The sequence below is a fragment of the Perna viridis genome, chromosome 7 (genome assembly GCF_037379345.1).
Source record: "Perna viridis isolate PV_CMFRI_1.1 ecotype Kerala chromosome 7, ASM3737934v1, whole genome shotgun sequence".
Classification (NCBI taxonomy): Eukaryota; Metazoa; Mollusca; class Bivalvia; order Mytilida; family Mytilidae; genus Perna; species Perna viridis.
In genome coordinates this window covers 11,437,942-11,460,181 of record NC_142451.1, presented here as the reverse complement: position 1 = coordinate 11,460,181, position 22,240 = coordinate 11,437,942, and the positions used below count along the sequence as shown (strand labels likewise).

The 22,240-nt window shown below is 32.2% G+C and overlaps 1 protein-coding gene across 2 annotated transcripts; it reads right to left on the bottom strand.

The window, feature by feature from the left end:
- Position 1: 1 nt before the first annotated feature.
- Positions 2 to 20,582, bottom strand: LOC148611324 (sodium- and chloride-dependent glycine transporter 1-like). Of its 2 annotated transcripts, none has more exons than XM_088591765.1 (14): positions 20,266 to 20,582; positions 16,740 to 16,802; positions 12,081 to 12,256; positions 11,268 to 11,604; positions 10,042 to 10,174; positions 9,159 to 9,293; positions 8,708 to 8,811; positions 8,317 to 8,441; positions 7,966 to 8,078; positions 5,624 to 5,752; positions 3,840 to 3,936; positions 2,568 to 2,668; positions 1,397 to 1,567; positions 2 to 506 (listed from the first exon to the last, which is right to left on the bottom strand). In XM_088591765.1, the coding sequence occupies exons 3-14, from the start codon at positions 12,235 to 12,237 to the stop codon at positions 369 to 371; spliced, it is 1,740 nt and encodes a 579-aa protein (XP_088447891.1). In that variant the 5' UTR covers positions 12,238 to 12,256; positions 16,740 to 16,802; positions 20,266 to 20,582; the 3' UTR covers positions 2 to 368. The 2 variants fall into 2 exon arrangements, with proteins under 2 accessions (XP_088447891.1, XP_088447890.1); XM_088591764.1 differs by having other exon boundaries at positions 12,081 to 12,212.
- Between the last annotated feature and the right edge of the window lie 1,658 nt (positions 20,583 to 22,240).

Genomic DNA, 22,240 nt, shown 5'->3' with positions numbered 1-22,240 from the left:
CAACAAATACTTTCTGCATTTATTTGCTGATGGTTACATCTTATTATGTATCAGAACGTTAAAACTTGTTTCATCAGAATTTATACGTGTTATATATTTTTTACCAAAGATTTATCGTGTACAATTAACCATGTTCTCTCTGTTGACATGCGGTTAAAATTGGGTTTGCACAACATAGTTCATTTTAAAATTGTTTTCAGTTTGCTTCTTATTGATCGACTATTTCCTCCACATCCTCTTACCATTGTCGTCTTAATGATATTGTACTTACGATAAAAAGCATTTCAACAAGAATAAAGCAATATTTTAAATCTATTTGTTTTACGACCACAGCTTCCTACCCCAAACAATAAACAGAACGGATGTCTCTATTTGCCTAGGAGACTCCATCGGAGTTTTTGTACAATGTTTCCATTATAAATGTTTTTTCTACCCATATATTTGTTCATTGCTAATTTATCCACTGGTAACCATCTATCTGATGGTTTTAGTGTGTTCCTCAATTTCTGAAAATAGAATGATTTTGTGCATGATTAACAATGAAGAATAGTGAACTTCTCAGAAAAAATGCAACATATATTTTTTACATGTTTTGAAAACACCTGAAAAACAATTGTTTATCATATGTTTTTCATATATTTAGAACCACCATGAAAAATATATGTTATTTATATGTTTTTAAAGAGATTTCATATATGAAAAGAGTATGATTTGCGGAAAGATATGATTTCATGTATTTTTTAAAGCAAAAAAATATATTTTCACTATACTGTTTCTAAACATATGTTTCAACAAATGAAAACATATGTTGCAATTTTTCCTGTGTCGGTGAAATACCAAAAGACTAGGCCAATACATTTCGTACTTATTATTCTGAAAATATAAATGCTATACCAATCATCTAAAATGGGTAAAACACTAAAATGTATAAAACTTTAACAACGAAATAAATCGACAATATTTTCTGATGTTTCATACTTTTTTAATGTGAAGATAAAACAACGTATATTTTGAACCTCTTATTGTGGAAATGCACGAAATAATGAAACTATTGCAAGTAAATTTATTCGGTAAAACAATGAACATTTAATGTTATATTATCATGATAATAATAATTTTAATGATTAGACTTGTGCTTGCTTGAAGTGCCTCTTTTGTCTGTTATGTCAACGAGGTTCAGTGTTTACGTGTTTAAATAAAAAAAATACAAGACTAGAGTCAAGTCAATGTACTTTTTATCAGTTTTCAATTAGCTGTTTATTGTCGATGTCCATGTTTCCCAAGTTTTCTATATGCTGCCTATTGTTTTCGTTGTTTAGTCTTTGTGTCTTCTTTATCTCTTCAATTTCTGTTATCTAGATTTCAAAAAAAATGATTACAGTAAAGAATTAATTACCTCTAAGAGATCATTTCCATTAGCTTTTCTGATTTCCAAGACAGCTACTATAGGTATGGGTATAACAGGAAGGACAGCAGTTAGAACACCAAAGATGTTAGCAACAGGTGGATAAGAGTAGTCTCCATACTTTGGTAGTGTATAGGTTGTAAGGATGATAATCAATAAAATCTATAAAACAAAAATAACAAAAAAAAACAAATTTATTTATTAAAGTAGAGTCAGGTACAATATAACATATAAAAGTGTAATTAGTATATAAGTGACTCTAATATTTTTTGTGCCTTATTTGATGACTGAATTATCAGTGAATCGTAAGCCTTTTTGGACGTCTGTAAATTTTTTGCATTCTGTCACAATATTTTGTCTATCGGTGCACCTGGTCCATGCTCCCAGTTTTTGGTGGAGTCCGAGTTGCTCATTTACTTTTGTTACTTTGCATGTATGATTTTAGTTACTTTATGTTTTTTGTTGTGTATGTCTGTTTTCCATGTCTGGTCTTTGTCCCTGGATTACATTCTTTTGATTACCGCTATAACCTTGGTTCCCTTGATTACTCTTTGAATATGCAGGTGACACTTATATAGATAAACTATATCCGTTTATTCAACAGGACAGGAGAGGCAAACATCGTGAAAATAAAGTACTTTGACATTATGATTTCACTATTTGAATCTTAGGAACACAGAAGTTGTTCTACTTACGGAAGTGAGTAATCATAAAGATAAACAATGCAAAGACAAATTGATCTGTTAAACTTTTAATATGCTTGATTTAAAAACATATTCAAAAATTTCTGCAGTATGATGAGATCAATAATCAATAAGAGATAACTTTTCTGACTTAAACGTAATTATATCCAATGGAAGTTTTGGAAAACAATCAGCTGTCAATAATAAACCTTTACAAATAAAACTAGCTCTTTTTAAAATAGTAATTGATTTTTGTTAAAGATGGTATTAAGTTTAACATCTATAGGATTGTTTTGTTTTGTTTTGTTTTGTTTGTTTTGTTTGTTTTTGAAACCACTGGATAGATGTCGCAGCTGGTGTACCAAACCATTTTAAAAATGAGAAAAAGTTAAATGATCCAACACAATGGGATCAGCAAACTCAAATTCTGTATTTATCTCATTTTCGAACATTTAAGTTGTACATTTAAGTATAATTACCATTAACACCACTGGTGTGATAAAACACCATAATATTCTAATAATGACTGGAATAGGTCGGCCTATCATTAGTTCTACATCTCTGGAAAAGTTTTCAACACCTGAAACCAAATAAAAGAACAATCATTGTACATAAAAAATAGAAGTTATTATTGAATTGCATATATAACCGTCGTATTGATGCTGCATCATAGTGGCAATTTAAATGTTAAAAGTGAGACCATAATTATTTTAATTTTTGTTAAAATGTTCAAATATATGTCAACTAAGATTTTTTTTTATTACAGTAAGTATTGCCGGGTTACATCAAACGGACTACAATTATTTCCCATGTAAATTTGTCCATGGACCATTAACCACTTCCAACATTGCCATGCAAATTCGTCTGTGGACCAAGAACAACTTCCAATATTTCTATCACTTCACGTGTTAAAAACATAAATTTCAATATTTTACAGTGAATTCCCGGATAATTGTAGAGGTCTTAAAGGTGCATACCATTGCGTAACTTAGATATATAAGTCTATGGTACTAAGTTCGAAAAAAAAAATTATAAAATAATGTTTCACATTTTAAGCTAACAGCAAAGAGGCGAATTACTCACATATGTGACCAATATTCATACATTTTTGTAGTTAATTACAAATATAATTTTTTACGTACACATTCTCAACTTTTGACAACTTAAATACAGATTATGTACTCAAATAAAATTCATAGACCCATGTTGAGTGTGTTTTAGTACTACATGGGTGACCATTTGAAAACGACGTGGTTAGTCATTGATTGATTGTTGGTGTTTAACGCCCAAGCAGCAATATTACAGATATATCCAGGCGATGAACATAAAATGGATAATAAAATGAATATGAAATGATGATGAAATAAAAATGGGATGGGACACAAGGATAATAGAGTCGACAAATTTTGATTGCCCCTGGCAATAGGGAGAGGTAGGTAGGGTCGGACAATTTAGCCTGTGGAGCGCAAAGGTTCCTACTCCGATAGAATACCACAGCCAGGAACGTGGCATTTTCCCCAAACATTGCACCACTATGGTTTGCGGTCAGGTTGTCCTATCCCACCACATTGGGCACACAACCTAGTTGCTCTGTGGGCGAAGCCAAAGCCACTGGTCAGGGTTCTGAGCACTATTTAGTCGCCTTTTACGATAAGCTTGACGCTGCTGCGGCCCTATTCTTCTGAAAGCCGGCCCCGCACGTGGCCGAAGTGGAAAGTGAGATTACATCATAAAAGAATGCAGTTCCTTACCATAAATCCAACCAAATACCAAGCATTCAATCAATCCAAACAGGGGTACTCCTGCTCCAGCGTACCAATCAAACAACTGAAAGAAATAAACTCCTCCCTACCAAAAGAAAAGTAGAAAGTGTCATAGTGTATCATGAAATCTACCACATCGTCTTCATCTGAAACAAAGTCAAGTTTAAAAAGATATTTTGTAAAAAAAAATTAACATTATCAGTATAACAGATTAAAGTTTTCATTTTTAAGGAAACAAAACTTCAACTGATTCTTACAATTAATGTTGTCGTTGTTGTAGCTTGTATTATGACTACAATGATTCGCAAGGCACAGCTTGATACGACCGCAGTCGTCGTACTCTGAACAATTTGGGCAAATATGGACACAATATTCAAGTTTAATACATTTCAGAATTCGAATTATAATTAAAGGTTTGACACAGATTAAAAAAAAAACAGAATGCAGTATTTCAAAGAACTTTAAAATGTCCATTAAAACATTATTTTGACCCATTATCCATAATTCAAAAGTTGATGTAAAAAAATACTTGTAATTTCACTTCTGTAAGACCTCATGGGATACGACTTATGATATTATGATCATATATGTAAACACCAACGAGTTACATGTAATAATACATATAAAATTATATAAACACATTTATTGAACTTAAAATTTCCTTTCTAAGAATGTTTCAGGTTTTGGCATGAAATATATTTTAAAATATTTCGATTTCGTAAGAGACAAACAATGCCAACGCTCCACCCAAAAGGATCCACCTATAAAAATATACCGGGTAATCAAAAAAGTAAATAATAAATATAAGTTCCAAAATTCGATTTATTACATTAATTTTGTTTTATTTTTTACAATAATTTCTAATTTTTGAACAGATTATTAAGTATAACATGTTGAAAAATTAGAAACATTCATTATTATTTAATTTCTAATGAAGAACAGTCCTAATTTAAATAATTGATTCGTAATTAAAACGTTATTTTATTGGGGATTATTTGAATCCCGGAGCGTGGACTAAGTTAATGTCAAAATAACCTGATTTGCTTCAAGAGAACTAATCAATTAGAAAGCTTGTTACAAATCAAATTTAATTATATTAGAGTGATACATTTATATTGATATAAATGAACCCTTTTAACAATAATAATATAGAATGTTTCAATATTCTCAGTCTTCAACAGTTCAAGAAACAACCTTGAAATTCAATTCCAACTTTCTTTTTTGTGGTATGATACCTTGTGGTACAATTCCAGTTACATTTACTCCAGATGTTGTCTGGACATCATGGTAAAGCTTTGTTTCTGACCTTTTAGTACCTGAATTCCTAATCATTTCATGTCACAACCCTCAAAATCAATCCCAGGCTTCCTTTAGTGGTATACATACAGATCTAACATATTGTTCGGAATTAGAAGTATCTACCATGATACCAGCATGATACCATTATACAACCGCAGTTTTTGCGGTCATAAAAAAATAAAACGAATGAATACAGGGTATGTAACTTTCAATCGAAAGAAATTTTTATTTTCTATTTCCGCTATTTTCCTTAGCTAGTATGCTTTTGCACATCAAAACCTAAGACCATTTATTCGTTTCTCTACAGTTTAAATCAATTTGCACTGAAATCAATCTTAAGAAATAAAAAAAATGTTTTAATGACAAACGTTATTTTTTCATGTTTCCACTGCAAAAAAACAAGAACAAAACAAAAGAATCTTTGTAGTGATCAATTTCTGTGGATGAATATATTGTAGCTAACTTAAACCAACCTGGAAACATAAAGGCAACCCAAGAAGAAAAGCAACGACAACTACCAATAAAGTAAACTTCATTCGGTTACGTCTAACAATTCTAAAGGATTCGGTAAAAATAGCAATCACAGGTTCCACAGTGCCAAACTAAAAATCAATTAATAACAAATAATACAAAAAATAAAAATATTTCAAATGACTACAAAAATGTAGCTGTCTGCCTAAGAATGTTGTGACAATTAAGTGAATCATTCGAAAAAAAAATTACTCCAATTTATTTTTGATATAATGGAGCTTGAGGCTATATTATATATTGAACAATGATCTTATAGGTCTCAGTCTTGTATTCTTTTCCCCATAGGCTTCTATAGTATACCTTAAATTTTCATGATTTTTTTAAAAAATAGACAAGAAGCAATCTAACTCTTGACCATGTTTTTCAATTAAGGAAAAGTCAAAAATAATTTTAGGTCCATTGTAGAAAAAAAGGCACGAACTGTGGTACACCAAGACAGGTCAAACTAAAAATACACTTTTATACTTTCACTTTTATTTTGAGTTCATAAAATAGACCCCTTTTCTGAAGCATTATTGTTCATGAAAATACTGTTTTTTCTAAAAAAAAAAAAAAAAAACATTTTTTTTTGTGTCATAGATTGATATTTACCCTGTACTTGTGATGAAAAATGATAGTCATTTGCCAAGAATCAAAAACAGGAAAAGGCAAAAAGGAAGCGCACTATATTTTTAGCTGCCATGTTTTGACGTACACCCGCTCAGGAATATGTAATACAAGACTGATACCTATAGTAAAAAAATCAAAATTATAACAAAATCAGAGTTATCTCTCTTCTACAGTAAAACGTTGCGTATTTCTTGGTCGATTCTATGATGCATTGCAAACAAAAGGTAATGAAAATGGAAACATGAAATCTTTCAACCCTTAATCATTCCTTTCATAATTCGTAGGTGGACAGCTACTTAAATAATGATATTGAAAAGAGGAAACATTATTAAATATAATTAATATTAAACCAACTCATTGACTACAACTACATAAATGCTCATTAATATAAGTTATGTTACCTGCAAAAAGTCAACAAATTAAAGTTTCTTTTGTAACCTAAGAAGAAAATGAAAAAAAAAACACATATAACCCTATTTGGTATTTCTGTACGCTGTTAATTAATGATGGTTACATTAAATGTTTTTTTTTTGTTCTAGACATTATACTTAAGTAAAGTTCACATCTACAAATGTAGTTCTCGGAATCATAGTTCAAAAACAGCTTTGATATTTTTCTTTCAATAGAATGATTTTTGCAACCGATTTCCACAAATTTGAATTGATCACTCTTTGTCAGTTCAAATGGCTCTTTTGAAAGGCCTATCTTTGACTTACATACTCAATATTTAATTCTGTCAAATACATAGGGAAGAGAGAAAACTTCTAACAGGCACAAGAAATCATTATTATTGTTTCGAGGATTTTATACATCACATTTAGACAAAGATCTAGAGATAAAGGACACTACAGACAATATGAAGCCAGCCTCATATCTCACCTACACTTACAGATCGATGGTAAAAAAAACATTTATTAAAAAAATATACGCGAATGCGATGAGTAAGTTTCCTTTCATCTGTTTCAACATCCCTTCAGCAAATGCTATGGAGTTTTCATATCACAACTCATATGTTATGCCCGAGCTTCTCGTAACTACGCGTTGCAGGTCTTCAGGAGCAGAATTATGTTCCTACAAGACTGAAGTCATCACTACAGAAAATATATGGTCGTCATCATGAAGTCATGGATTGTTACGTTGCTTATTTGTTTTTGTTTCTTTGTTCGTGTTATTTTATGTTCTTTGTCGTGTTTGACTTTTTTCCTTGTCAGGTTTTTATCATTGGATTATATTCTTTCGATTTCTGTTAGAATCTAAGGTCCCTTGATTACTCTTTCATATAAATTGAGCTTATCTTTTCAATCACAGATTGCATTTCCTTGGCGTGTGTTCTCGTATGTTATCAATTGACAACATACAAATAATATGAATTCAATGTGTTTATTTTGTGAAAGACCTAATAACCATTTCTTATAACTTCGATTTCATATTCGCTCTGGTATCCACCTGGCGTCGATTTCACAAAAAGTCGTACGTATAAAGTTGATCGTAAATAATGACATCACAACCTAAAATAGCATTGTGACGTCATTTTTTACGATTAATGTCACACTTACGACTTTTTGTGAAATCGACGCCAGGTGAAAATGAATTAGAACAACTGATTATTAATCTGCAATGTTCTATATAGTAACGTACGTAGAACACTGCATTGAAAAAGGACAAGTGCACGTACCTGAGTGTCAAGACCTAACATCAAAACCATTACAAAGAACAGCACCGCCCATAGATTAGGTAAGGGCAGTGTTGACACAGCCTCTGGGTAGGCAATAAAAACCAATCCAGGACCTGTAAAATACAAGTGTATAAAGTAATAAGTTTAATTAATTAATTAAAAAAGCAATTTCAATGCAAAATGATTTAATAGTCGACTGTTATAAGACACAAGCGACACACATAATAAAAGGCTTTGTGGTATTTTATGAAAACAAACAGGATCGGTGAATAGATCTAAAACAAGATATGATATAAAATGTCTAGTTGGGACTGCATGAGAAAATTCTACGTGCAAAAGTACAAAGTTTACCTGATTTTACAACTTCTGCAATAGGTAGACCACTCACGTGAGCCATATACCCTAAGATTGAAAACACAACAAAACCCACCATTACACTGGTTAATTCACCGATAGTAACAAGAAGTACTGCATCACTGAAATCAAAGATAGTCAGAGCTAATAAAACAGTGCAAAGAAATGAAAGTATAACAAAGAAAATCATTAACTCGGGGTTGTCGTGGTACTAGTAAAATACAATTTATCTATTACAGTATATTTATACAAAAACAGTACAACTGAGAAGCAAATTTGGGGGTGGGACTTTTTTTCCAACACACAAGATAAAAGCTCTTTCTTGCTGTTAAAACAAATATATTTTAAGTATTTGTTATCACTTTCTGGTAGAACTGAATCACAATACCTTAAACAGTTATTTTTGAACTTGTTGTGCGATGCCATAGTAATAAGTGGTCCCCATGAAATACATGTAGAGAAGAAAACCTGGACCGCAGCTTCAGCCCATACCTTAAAAAGGAAAGAATTGTCTAATCAGTTGCCAATGCCAACAACGCGAAAACATACATAAAAAGTGAAATTAAGCATTATATCGGCGTAAACGAAAAACTTCAAACAGTCAGGAGCTAAGCGAAACCAAAATCGAAATGATCGAATTGACCTCAATAACACTGTTAAAGTACTTTATACTTAGTATATTGCACAAAAGTGATTCTTTTTTTATTTGAAAATTTGTTGGTGGCTACCTCTCTTTGGAAAATATCGATGCAAAAGCTTGAAATCACCGATCTACAGTTACTGGAGTGACTTAAAAGTAGATTCATGAAATCCTCTTGTCATTCAGTGGAAATACTCACCTGAAAATTAGTGATTTGTGAAAAGCTTGGTGTTATGTAATAAAGAACTCCTTCTTTAGCACCAGGTAATGTAGCACCACGTATCAACAGAACAAACAACAGAGCATATGGCAAAGTTGCTGTTATATACACCGCCTGAATTATTTGATAAAATCTTTATTGCAAACAAAACACAAAACAATAAATTATGCTGATGAAATAATGAAAAAAAATATTTGATAAGATCATTAACATCAATTAAAAAACGCGATTTGAATTTAACGAAATAGAAAACTCAGATAAAAATTAGGAACTTTATTCTTATATTAAGCTGTGAAATATATTTTGATAGATAGCAAATAGCAAGTCAGCATTTGTCTTCTCGTATAAAAAAATGTTAATTTTAAAATTGGAATTGGAACATATGATATTAAGATAACTGGCTGGCTGATTGCAAACGATTGATAACGTTTTCTAGATGCAAATATTTGGCCCTTAAAAAGATAAGGACATTATGATATATTAGACCACCCGTCGGTGTTGTCTCGTTTTATTTAGTTTTCTTTCATCACTGTTTCTTCCAATGTTTTGCAACAAAAAAAAATATTTTATGAGTAAAGAGCTTGTAAAAAAAGCAGTTTTATCAAGGGTGGATCATGAGCGTGAATTAAATGCCGATGGCAGCGATAAAAGAAAATGTATGGATGTAGAATTTGTGACCAGATCACGATATTGTACCATAAAATTTTCCCCGGATTAAGAGGAGAAAGACACCAGGTCTGTCCCTATGAATACGCGCCTACTAAGATACAATTTAATACGTGTATCTTTGCATATTCAGAATGTTGGTCTTTTTTGTAAACGATTTTATCGGTCCTTGATGATTTCAGTAAGTAATATTTACCTTTCCAATAGTTTGTACACCTTTCATTAAACATATATATACAATCAACCAAGCCACAATCATACAGGCCAGCGTTTTGACGTTTATGTCGCCAATTTCTTCAATACCCTTTGATACGTCGAGAACGTTGTACCTAATAGCAGTTTACAAAGAAACACTTCATAGTAAGAGTAATCAAGGAACCAAGTTTCTAGCGGACATTAAAAGAATGTAATCCAGGGGCCAAGACCAGACATGGAATGCAGACACACACAAAAAAGAACACAAAATAACCCAAATAGTGTATACGAATTAACAAAAGAAAAATAACAACTCTGACTACACTAAAAACTGTGAGCATGGACCTGCAGGTGCACCGGTAGTGTAAGCATCCTCTGCTTTTCTAGACACACCTGCATAGTAACTCATAAAAAATCAAATCCGGGGTAAAAGATAGAGGAAAGGAAACTATGACACGTCGATCAAATCAATTTTCGTGTTTCAGATTGATACACCCTAACGATCAGCTGGTTCATGATGACGACCATAAAAGTTCTGTAGTGATGACTTCAATCATATAGGAACATAATCCTGTTCCATAAGCTTAACTGTAAGAAGTTTACCGCGGTACAAAAAGTATGCATAGTTACGGCAAGCTCTGGCATAATTTATGAGTTTTGATACAAAACTCCATACGCAGGTGCTGAAGGGATGTTGTCACAAATAAAAGAAGAGTTGACAGTACGGAATGAAAAGTCATCGCGTTAGCCGTATAGTTTTGTCGATATTTTCCTTTACCATCAAACTCTAAGTTGAGGTCACTTTGCAATGTCTGTAATATCTTTCATCTCAAGTTATTTTAGGGTAGATACATGCTGCATTTTCTGGATCGAAGCAGTGGATTTTACCACAGTGAAAGGGCAAAATATGTGACAATACATCATACTATTATAGCATTTAAATAATTACGTTCAAAATAGGCAATTCTAAATTAAAGAAAAAAATTCACACACAAATACAAACAAAACTCGTTTGCTTATTTTATCGATTAACTGTTATAAAAATGAGGCGTGCATAAAATGTGAAGTATTACGGACTATATATCATGTTTTGAATCATTTTACACAAAATTCAGCATTGATCATTAACACATAAAAAAACAAATTGACTCCTAGTCAAATTCATGAAAATTTAAATACGAATTATCGGCAATACATAGTATATTAATATTCCTTCAACCAACTTACTGCCAGAATTCCTCTTCGCTACTGACTGTGATAGTGGTATTCGATGCATTTCTTCCTATAGTTGTAAGCCCAACATTTGTAAAACTCGATAGGTTTGAGAAACTGACGTTGTAGTTCATGCTATTGTTAACCATCCCCTGGAGTGTTGTGTTGATTCTGTTAAATGATTCATATTCGGAATCGGACAAACACTGATCTGTATTCCACCAATTTGAACACGTTGACCAAGGTAATGGGGACCAGAATGAGTTGACGATGAAGTAAAGAGACCATGTGACGACCATGATATAATAAATACAACATAAACCATTCACAAGGACCATACCTACGCCAACGCCTATGAAACCAAAACAAAAAAGGAGAAACAGTCATACAGTATACAAATAAGTTACTTTTTTCAAAATCCAATGGACATTTGAGCTCAATTGGTCCGTCTCAAACTTAAATGGTTGTAAATTATTGAAATTATCGATCATCAAATTTACATAACGTTCATCAAGCATCAAGAATAATCCTAATGAAGTACAATTTTTAATTATATTTCCCAAATTTATAAGTAATTTCAATGTTGGAAGAAAATATGGGTCTAATGACAAGTAATTCACAAATGTTCAATTAATAACTACCCTCCCCTCCTTTCCATACATATCATTACTGAATTTAAATGTATTCTTTTGAATTCATATAGTATATTTGTGAACCTTATAACTATTTTCCTTTGGTTTCCTACAGCAATATTCGAAGTCAATTACAGGAAAACAGTAAAGATGGCAGATTAATTTCATATTTTAATGTTTTCTACGGCCAATATACCTTTGAACAGTGGACATACTTCCCAACAATGTATAGTGCTTTTTCCAGTAAATTGTCCAAGGGCAAGTTCCAGGAAAAACAACGGGAATGCTACTAATATAACACATACTACAAACGGTATCAAGAATGCTCCTGAAACCAAACAATAGTCTGTCATTTACATCTGTAGTTTAGATCTACAAGGAATCGAGAAAAGATGCGCTTAAATAGTTTTGTATTCTGGAAAAAGAGCGTAATGTTATTTTGGTAATGAAATTATATTTATCAATAATTCAATTTAATTTGTTACAATTTATCTAATTGGTTGGATTTATTTGAGAAAACCAAGTTATTTTGTGTAACTTGGCTTGGTACTGCAGTTAACATCGTTTGATCCGCAGTGCGAGATTCAAATAATAGCAAACAAAATAAGTTTTTTTTCGAATATGCTGTGAATAATTGGCCTGGAATCTATAGGAGATTAAATTATGGTGAGTGTTGTAAACTGTACGTAGTAACCTGGTTTGGACCGGTTTACACGTACTCTCATGCAGTGGATTGAATACACCTAAGTAAAAAGGTCGCAGGATTATCTGCTATATTTCATGAATGACAGCAGATCTCATAGCACTGTTATCAAATCTGAGCCGGTTTATTTTTATCCTTGATAATGCAGACCTGTCATGTCACTAACTCTTTCAAGACCAAATATCATGTTTTGTAGTAAGCAAATTGAATTGTGATTGCTTTAAAAGAACGGAGTTATTATTACAGTTTATATGCCCATGTCTGGACAGACAAGATTTATTTTAACCTTTATACTGGTTGTGGATGTTCCATATTTTTTTTAATTTATATAACACACTTCAACATGATAATAACTAATCTTGTATCGATGTCATGGCTTTTCATATTTCAAAACGCATTTCACTTTGAGTTTTAGTCATAATAGAATTAAATAATATATGAAAACATATGAAAACGTGTCTTGCATTCAAGTTTCACGAATATCTATACGCAGGTACGGCTAAAATAAATATTACTTTTTCCGATAAAATTCATTTTATCTGAAAAAGTCGCCCTGTCAAAGTAATACAGAAATACATTTTATTTTTTTAAACTTCAAGAAAACGCATGATGTATTGCTTTAGCTATGTGATACTAGTATGAAGTTCGAGATCAAATTCCTGCAGTTTTAGATATACAGTTAATAATGGATAATGTTTTATATTGTTTTTATCATTTTAATTTTGAAGATTTCGCGAAATTTCCACATTATTTACAATGTTTACATCATATCACTTTGTTGAAACGAAAGAAGTCGTCCTAGTGTACATAGGTTTTGGCAGTACCCATTGTAACTCACATCGGGGAGCTACGTATACTAATGCCAAACTATTCCTGCATGGTTATATACTGACTTGCATTAAGACGGGTGCCGCTGGGCGTTCTTACCGTTACGGGAGATCTGATGCATTTTGGGAGAGTTTATGTTGTGTTTTTTTTTTCTTTCTTTCTTTCTTTTTTTGCGTCGTCTTGTTGTACATTTCTTCTGTAATATGCTTTATTCTGCTCGCCACATTGTGTAGATTCCTGTCTACTTGTTTAGGCCATGTATTGGGATTTTGGCGTATTTGAATTATCCCAATACTGACGCTTCGGTATTTTTTGCCGATATTGGAGACATAATAATATTTCAAAATGTTTAAAACCAGCAGACCGACAGGAATGTTTACATTTGTGGTCGCTGGGACGTTTTTTTTTTATTATTATTTATTTTTTTTTTTTTTTTTTATTTTGTTTGGTCGTCGTAAGTTAACAAAATTCTAATTGTTACATTTTGTTTTTGTTAAAGGTACGAAATAAATGAAGATCTTAATGTACTCAGTATTACAATTTAACTTCCTGGCAGCAGGCTTCTCAGTGATTCTAAGGTCATAGGTCAAATTTATATTGATTACCGTTATGAGAATTTCATCCTCAGGATAAGTTTTGAACTTGAGCAGAAAAGTTATACGAAATATACATGTCGGCGTTACCTAATATCTTTCATGACCATTGAAAACAACCTAATCTGGTTCTCTGCATGGTCAATATCATAAGCGACCTTACGATCGCAAAAATATATTTGAGAGAAACTTGTGGAACGAAAAATATTATCCAGACTTCCAGGTTAGAAAACAATCGAACAAGTAAACATTGTTTCCTTCAAGATTATTTATGTTCTACAATCACCGCGTAACACTTTGTTATTGTAATATTAAAACTAATACGTCAAATGTCCATGAAAATTGAATTGAAAAAAACAAAAAATGTCTTTTTTTTTAATCGCACTTTATAATAAGGGAACTTTATTTTCCATGCCTATGGGCACCACCATGATCGATTTATCTATGACGTCAATAAGTCAGTTTGAAAAGTGAATGGTATTAGGTAATTTATTACAATGTCTGAATAAACTGCCAATTGGAACTAATTCCTTTTAACTTTCGACCAGGAATATACAGAATAAGAGATTGAGACAAAAAAGGAAATGTTGGAAATCATTTTTTGAACTTGAAAAACATTAATAAATACAAGCTCGGACAAATGGAAATTGAAAATTCGCAAAAATTTCTTTTTTGAGAATGAAATGTTTCATAGTAATAAACTTTCAAGTCGTTTTTTCACATCTATATTTTTTTGTAAATTTGTGTGTAGCAGAGGGTACTGGTATACTGGTAAACTAAATCCGTAGTTTTCGGGGTTTTTTTTAGAAAAATTCCATTCAGCGCTTTCAGGAGTGCTGCGGTTGAGATTAGAATATGGTCTCCACTGGTCAACAAGTTACGAAGTCCATGCTAATCATCAATAAACCCCAAAGGTCAGTCAGATGGAGAACAAAATAGGGGGTCACAATAACACTATGTGATATAGAATTTGGAAAGCTTCATCAGATATTATTCAGTAGCTTTAAAGCAGTTTATTATATATAGTATATTGGGGACGGACAGCATGATACATACTTCAAAGCAGTATGTACTCGGCTTATTATAGATGCTGTACAATGAAGGGTTATAAGAAAATTACCCAACTGATAAAATCTAGGCAGTAGTAAAAAGGAATAGTAAACCGTATGGCAATATCAGACAAAAAGTTCATCGCAACAGTGCTGACTTGGTACAGCCATTTCAAAAGGAAAGTTGTGTTAAACTAGGTTTTATAGTGCGCTAAACCTCCCGCTTCTATTACAGTTCATTTTCGATATTTTCATTTTAAATTCAAAATCATCTCATTTATCATATATTATTGTATTCAGATTATTACTATCGCAAAATTCGAGGTGAAGGTCTAAAAAAGACGTGGAGGAAGCTGTGTTAGCAGTCTCTTTTATTTCTAGTTCTGTTGGATAAATCGCAAAATTTACGGTTATTAATCGAGTACATCGTCAATATATCGATAGGTGAAATTAAAGGACCTAGCCTCTTTAACCTTTTTGTCTTTTACACAATTTTTGAAAGAAATCCGATTCATAAAAAAAAAAAAAACAGATTGACTAGGAAAGGTCTCAACTAGTGCCCATTGAAATGCCGATATTTTTTTGAAAATATGTCTTTTTGATTTGTAGTCCGAAAGTATGAAGAATCGTAGCCTAAAACAAAATAATTGTGAGAATTACCATTGTTGCCGTTGAATGCTTGGTGGATGATGTTTTTAGACGGAGTTTCAAGTTATAATCCGGCAATGTTGTATATAATGTAAGTCAGAAGTTTTAATATAGCTAACTTCAGCAAAGAGGCGAGATTCTAGTTATCTGAAAGATTCAGAATCCGTATATGATTACATTGAGTAAACAGTTTCACAATATTTTTGTTGTTCTACACATTTTGAATCAATATATTTCTTTCATGATACCATCCACCACTTTACCATGTTTAAAGTATGTATGAAATATTGCATTTGTTCATAAAAAGATGAAGTGTGACATGTGTTGTACAAATTATTACTAAGTGTACGTTTTGTAGACAATGCAATTATCATGGCTTGTTGAAGTTTCGTTGGTATTCTCGGGTCGTGTTTTAATGTTTTTTTTAAGAAAAAGCTATGTTTTTTTTTGTAAAAAATAAAGTTTGTTTAGAAACATTGGAGAAAAAATATTCTGTGGCCAGCTATGTATTTTACTCCCAGCTTAAGCCTTGTCTACAGTACGTAAGGAGTTTGTTGCCCCAATACACAAGATTTTGAACCAGACCAATGATTTTACAGTGTTGGTCTATACACGTGGTTTAGATAATGTTTAACTAGTTCAAATCATAACCAACTTGTAAACAAAGCTTTATAGGTCAATATACATGTACAAGGTTTGGGGAACAACGAACTTATCTTATGAATGACAGTGCGTAAAGTTAAGCGCTCACTTAGATAATTCAAAACCCTTTTTGGATTATTCCTTTCACAAGCTATGGGAAGATACGTGGTTTGGGCAAATAAAGCGGGTCGAGAAGGAAACAAAAAAAAAACAACATATATGAAACACACAGAAAACTTCATCAAATTATCTTTAGTGGTTCATGCGTGTTTAATAAACATCCGTGTATAGACAGTCCTTGGTTAATGAACGAATTGAAATCCCTGGATATAGAACATCTAATGATACATTACAATAAGTAACGTATCTAAAGTAATAACATTGTTTCTTACCTCCGCCATTTTTCATGCACAAGTAAGGAAATCGCCATAGGTTACCAAGTCCAACAATGTAACCTGAAAATAAACAGAATTCAAATTCAATTTCATTATTATCAAGCTGCATTTTTATTGTAAACAAATTCCTTCTACAAATTCTTTATATTTTTATATAACCTTTAATTGATACATACTGAATATTACATGTCAAAATATGTATCATATGCCTTATCAACCAGAGATTACTATATCATCCCAAGGGCCAATTGGTCAAGGGTTGATACAGCATGTAATACAGATTTTAACATGTCACTACATGTTCACCATATCATATATTTTAGCCATACTTCACGTATGGTCTGTGAAGGTATAAGATATAGGGTGTGTGATATAGGTCTAGGGGTTTGATCTTGGGTACATGCGATTTAGGTTTATAGGTGTGATATTGTGTATGTGATATAGGTCTAGATGTGTGATATAAGGTATGTGATATAGGTCTAGAGGTGGGTTATAGGGTAGACGATATAGGGTTCAAACAAACACTTATAATGCATATACAAAGAAGATATACTTTTATCTAAATATATGATATAATTTCGATGTTTTTAGATGGTAAATTAGTCTTTTGGTTTTGCAGCAGAGGGCATATTTTGTCATTCAAAAGATAATATATTTGACCATGTTAGTAATTGCAGAAATGTCTTGGTAAAACTGTATTCAGATTTGGTCCATTTAAGTCAAATGGTTTCAAAGAAAATGACAAAAAAGTGCTTTTAGCTTTATGGGTTTTTGAAAATTGTAACATGAACAAAGTTTAAAAGATAACATGATGTAAAATAAATTTATAATCAGACATTTGCATTTCTCATATTATTTAGAACTATTTTCCAGTATAAACTGGATATTGATCAATACTACTGATTTCTGAAGTACAAACTGTAATCGAGAATTAACAGTATCCAACTGCACACACATTTACAAAAAGCATGGCTGTCTTATCTCTGGAGAAAGGAGATGCTTACCACGACGGCATTGCATGCATATTTTTGTGTAGTGTTCAGAAACAGAAGGGAAGCTCCAGGCATGAACTTTTTTTCCTAAAGGATAAAAAAATCCTTAATGCACAAATGTTGTAACTCTAATAAGCTTTTGATGTTGACTATTGACCTCGAATTTTCTAAAACTACACCTTGGGATGCCAAAATCAGTCGCGTGGTATTTCAGGCCATTAAATTTTCAAAATTTACCCAATAGTTCTAGCGGAAACTATTTCTGCTAGAATCTTGGTTCCCTTGATTACTCTTTCCCGTACAATGATTATTAACTTGGCAGATTATTAAGACAATTTTAGAACTGTCCTACCTAACTTCATTCAACTGACTTCACATGAGATTCATTTTTTGCTTTGAACACTTGGATATTAATATCCACAGGTATGCATGATCCCCTGTACAAATCATGCACAAAGTAATATTTACATCATTTAAAAATCTAACCGTTATATCTTTGATTATAATTCAAAAGTATTAAAAATGAACATAAACAATCTCTGAAATCTTTGATTTTAAGGGAAATGTGTATATTTCGAGATATATTATGAATCAATCAATCAATCAATCTAGGAGCAGTCTGACGCGACTTAAGTTCGGTATTTTTGTATCTTCGTCGTTTTAAACGTTAATCATATGGTCCTCAATATTTATTCACAAATTCATGTACTTTTTTTCGTTTCCGACTTATAAAGTTAATCCAGAAACGCCTTACGTAATACCAGTATCACTGATAAGCGACAAGAAGTGTCAAGAAGCGTCATGAAATGACAAGTACCATCAAGATGTCTAGAAAAGGGCCACAAAAGAGGGAAATGGTAACAAAATAAATATTTTTATATATATATCTTTTTATTCAACTTCGGCCTCTTATAAGTTTCGCCTGCCTCATATTATGCTATTTTTAAAACGGCTTTTGCGCGATCCAATGCAGAATAATAAAATAATTACCAACTAATATTCTCTGCTTTGGCAATTGCACGCTGCTGTGGTGGAACTATATTAAAATTTATATTGAATATTTGACTGAAAATAAAGTTAAAACTTTTACATGATTATACTGTAAAGACTGTTTACCAAGGCACAATGAAACTGAATTACACAAAGCCATCTCATAATCATATTGCTTTTAGGACTGGCACTTTGTATTACTACATGTATACATTGCATGTATGATGTATCAAGTGGTTTCATCGTCGCCCATGGCGACGATTTGTATTATATTGCCCAAAAAAAGTCAAAAAAAGGGGGAAAGTCCTACATATCCCTCATCTGTTATTATAATTGTGAAAAAGACAACATAACATGTAGAGATCTTCAAAAGAATCTTATCTTAATTCGAGGTATAATTGTTAACAATATCCAAACTATACCCCTCATCCAAACAACAACAAAAAAAGATACTGACGCAATTTCTTATGTGAAGATGGTTGGTATAAGAACAGGAATAGAGATGATAAAACAAAAAATAGATGTAATTGTTTGCTACTTTAACCATATTGTTGTATTTAAAAGTAAGTGTTCAGGCAATAAACATTGATCATTCGCTCTTAAATTCAGTTTGGTGATCTATCAAAATTACTAAATTTAACAACATGATTTATTGAGGAAAAATTTGGGGAAAATTTTTACCACCTCTTTCCTCTTTTGCTACTGTTTTGAATTTATGATGCCTATTAACTCTATCTATGAAATCTCCATTTTAAATAAGATCAAGATTTCACTAGATACGTGAGTTGATGGCTTAATGGCCAGGAGGACAAGTGTCTAACACAAGTGGAACACGGAGACGGTAAAAAAACCATGATATATGTCTTGACGGGGTCATAGGTACCTTGATTGACGAGTACATGCGAGTGCAACGTTCTATTATTATTCTTGGTATTTTCCACTGCTTCTGCTGGCGTGATTAATTATAGAAAAAATACATGAGAGGAAAATTACTTATGAACATGATAACGACAGGTCTTATCTCCAACATGCAGTGTACTGTCGAATTCAGAGGAATCTTACAAAAATGTTCAAAGAAAACTACGAACAAAATCAAGGAATGGAATAACGCAGTAAAGTTAATTGCTGAAAAAATACGACACTCCCTCCCTGATGTGTATATTCTGTCTCAATTAAAATTTTTAGGCTTTGAAAATCCAAACCGATCGATAAGATATGGACAAGTTTTTATTCCGATCCGATCTGTTATACAGGGTAAGATAGTTTATATCTAAGAACTAATCAATAGTTGTAAACGACAAACTTGTACAAATACCACGCGCAATTAAAATTTCCACGAATATAAAAAAAAGGCGGAACAAAGGGTAGGATTACGGAGATTGGAACCCAGTCACTTGAAAGATGTAGCATTTGGGCAAAAAAGCTTGCCCTTTCCCCCTTTATTTTAATTAATTTTATAATTTCCGGATCCGCTCCTGCAATACTTGAAATAAAAGATTATTTAAATAGATTAAAACACAATTTTATAAAAGGCTACTGACCTAACAATGAAAGTACCCCTTCAATTTTCCTTCCCCAGTTTTCATGTTCATCATCGTCATGGTTCAAAGGTGTGCTACTAGATTCCGTGAGAGTTGCTCCTTCAGTGAAATCATCCGTGTTTACGAAGTTAGTCTTATCCCCACACGACATTTTGCTATCTGAAGACTGCATAGCGCCCTGACCTGTTCTGTACAAGAATGAACCACGAGCAACTATTAACAAGTATATACGATAAGATTCACGAGACTACATATGCAAATCGTCGGATTGATCCAAGAAGCACTCATTTCCGCGTTCACGCGGACCGAGTTATGAAGGCATGGTAACTAAACGGACAGCAAGATGTTTGTGTGTAGTGCAAGAACATATTACCGACAGATATGATTTTATTTTAAAATGCAAATTTTTAATATGTCAGAGACAACAACACGATTAGGTAAAATGTCAGCCCAAGGCAGGCCATTGGTTTTCAATGAACGCCGAGGAAACCCTAACACCACAGGGCAGAATGTGACTGGCCCCAAAACATCATTAAACATAGGTACAGATGCCCTCTATACTAAGGTAACATAAAAATAAACTTAAGGTGAAAACGTTAGAGCATATTACATGTGTATCTAAATAATAATAATAATAATAATAATAATAATAATAATAATAATAATAACAACAACAACAACAACAATGACATATTTCAATAGAATATACATACGTGTATACAGTTATAAACTAGTTGGTAAAATGATCCTGCATCAGACACCGACCATTTTTATACTGAGGGGTGGGGGCTTGGATTATTTTGAAATGAACCCAAAATATTTTTTTTTTATTCTACCATGGCCAGAAGAAAATATGATTCAATAACCCTCTTTTAATCAACAATGTATTTTTTTTTTCAAATAATAATTTTTAACTCGGGCTGCTTCTGAAGAAAACGGTCTGTACCAAAATGGATGTAAGAAGGGTGCAGGCCACATGTTTGAGCGGCCTCTTTTTTTCATTTTTATGTGCCTTGAGCCTAAAATAATATATTTTTCATTGGTTGAATAGATCATGTCACCAAGTCGCAATATTGACCTCATATGACATTTTTGGCATTATCGATACTGTACTCCATGTTAAGCTCAAGAAGTTCTGTGGCTTAAGATTGCATAGTCGCCCACCTGGGATATTTGTTTCTGTCTGTGACGTTGTCTCATATACTTGACGTTACAAATACATATTTGAAAATACCAACAATTCATAGAGAAAATTCAAGTAATAAATTGGATAATCAATTGATTATCTGAATTAGCAAAATGTATAATAAATAATTCTTACTGTCCAGTACACTTACAAATTTAAATCATTGATGGCACAGGTTCCGCGCATCTGGCGGTCTTGGTCATATTTAATTATCACATGTATTTATTCGTTCTAATAATTATCCTAAAGATGGCTACAATGTTCCACTTCTCCAGCTATAATAGTTCAAAAAACAAGGTTATTGAAAGTTTTTTACTGGTTGGACTATTAGGACGGAAATAATTTCTATGCCACTTAAATAATATTCAGGAAAGTTTTATGGAATAAGGATTGAATTGCTCAACCATGTTTTGCCTCATCTTTCTTATCATTTTTTTAAAGTAAAAAAGAAACAGCAATATTCATATTTTTCACCAAGATTAAGAAAAACAACCAAAAGTAGATAAAAATGCGATCCCAAACCGACATACTGATGATAATACAAAACTATATGACCGCATCGGCTACACTGACTATGCATTAAATTAAATATATGTCGGTTAAATATAGAAGCATTGTTATTTTGGTTCATCTTATTAATTTTCTTGAAAAAAAAATGTATCACTTTATAATTCGTACGTGTCAAGTGTTTTCCAACTTAAGACACTAAATAAAGGAGAAGTTACAATAAGACAAACGGTTTTGTGACTACATGTACGTATAGTACCTTTGAAAACGAAGGCCATGACG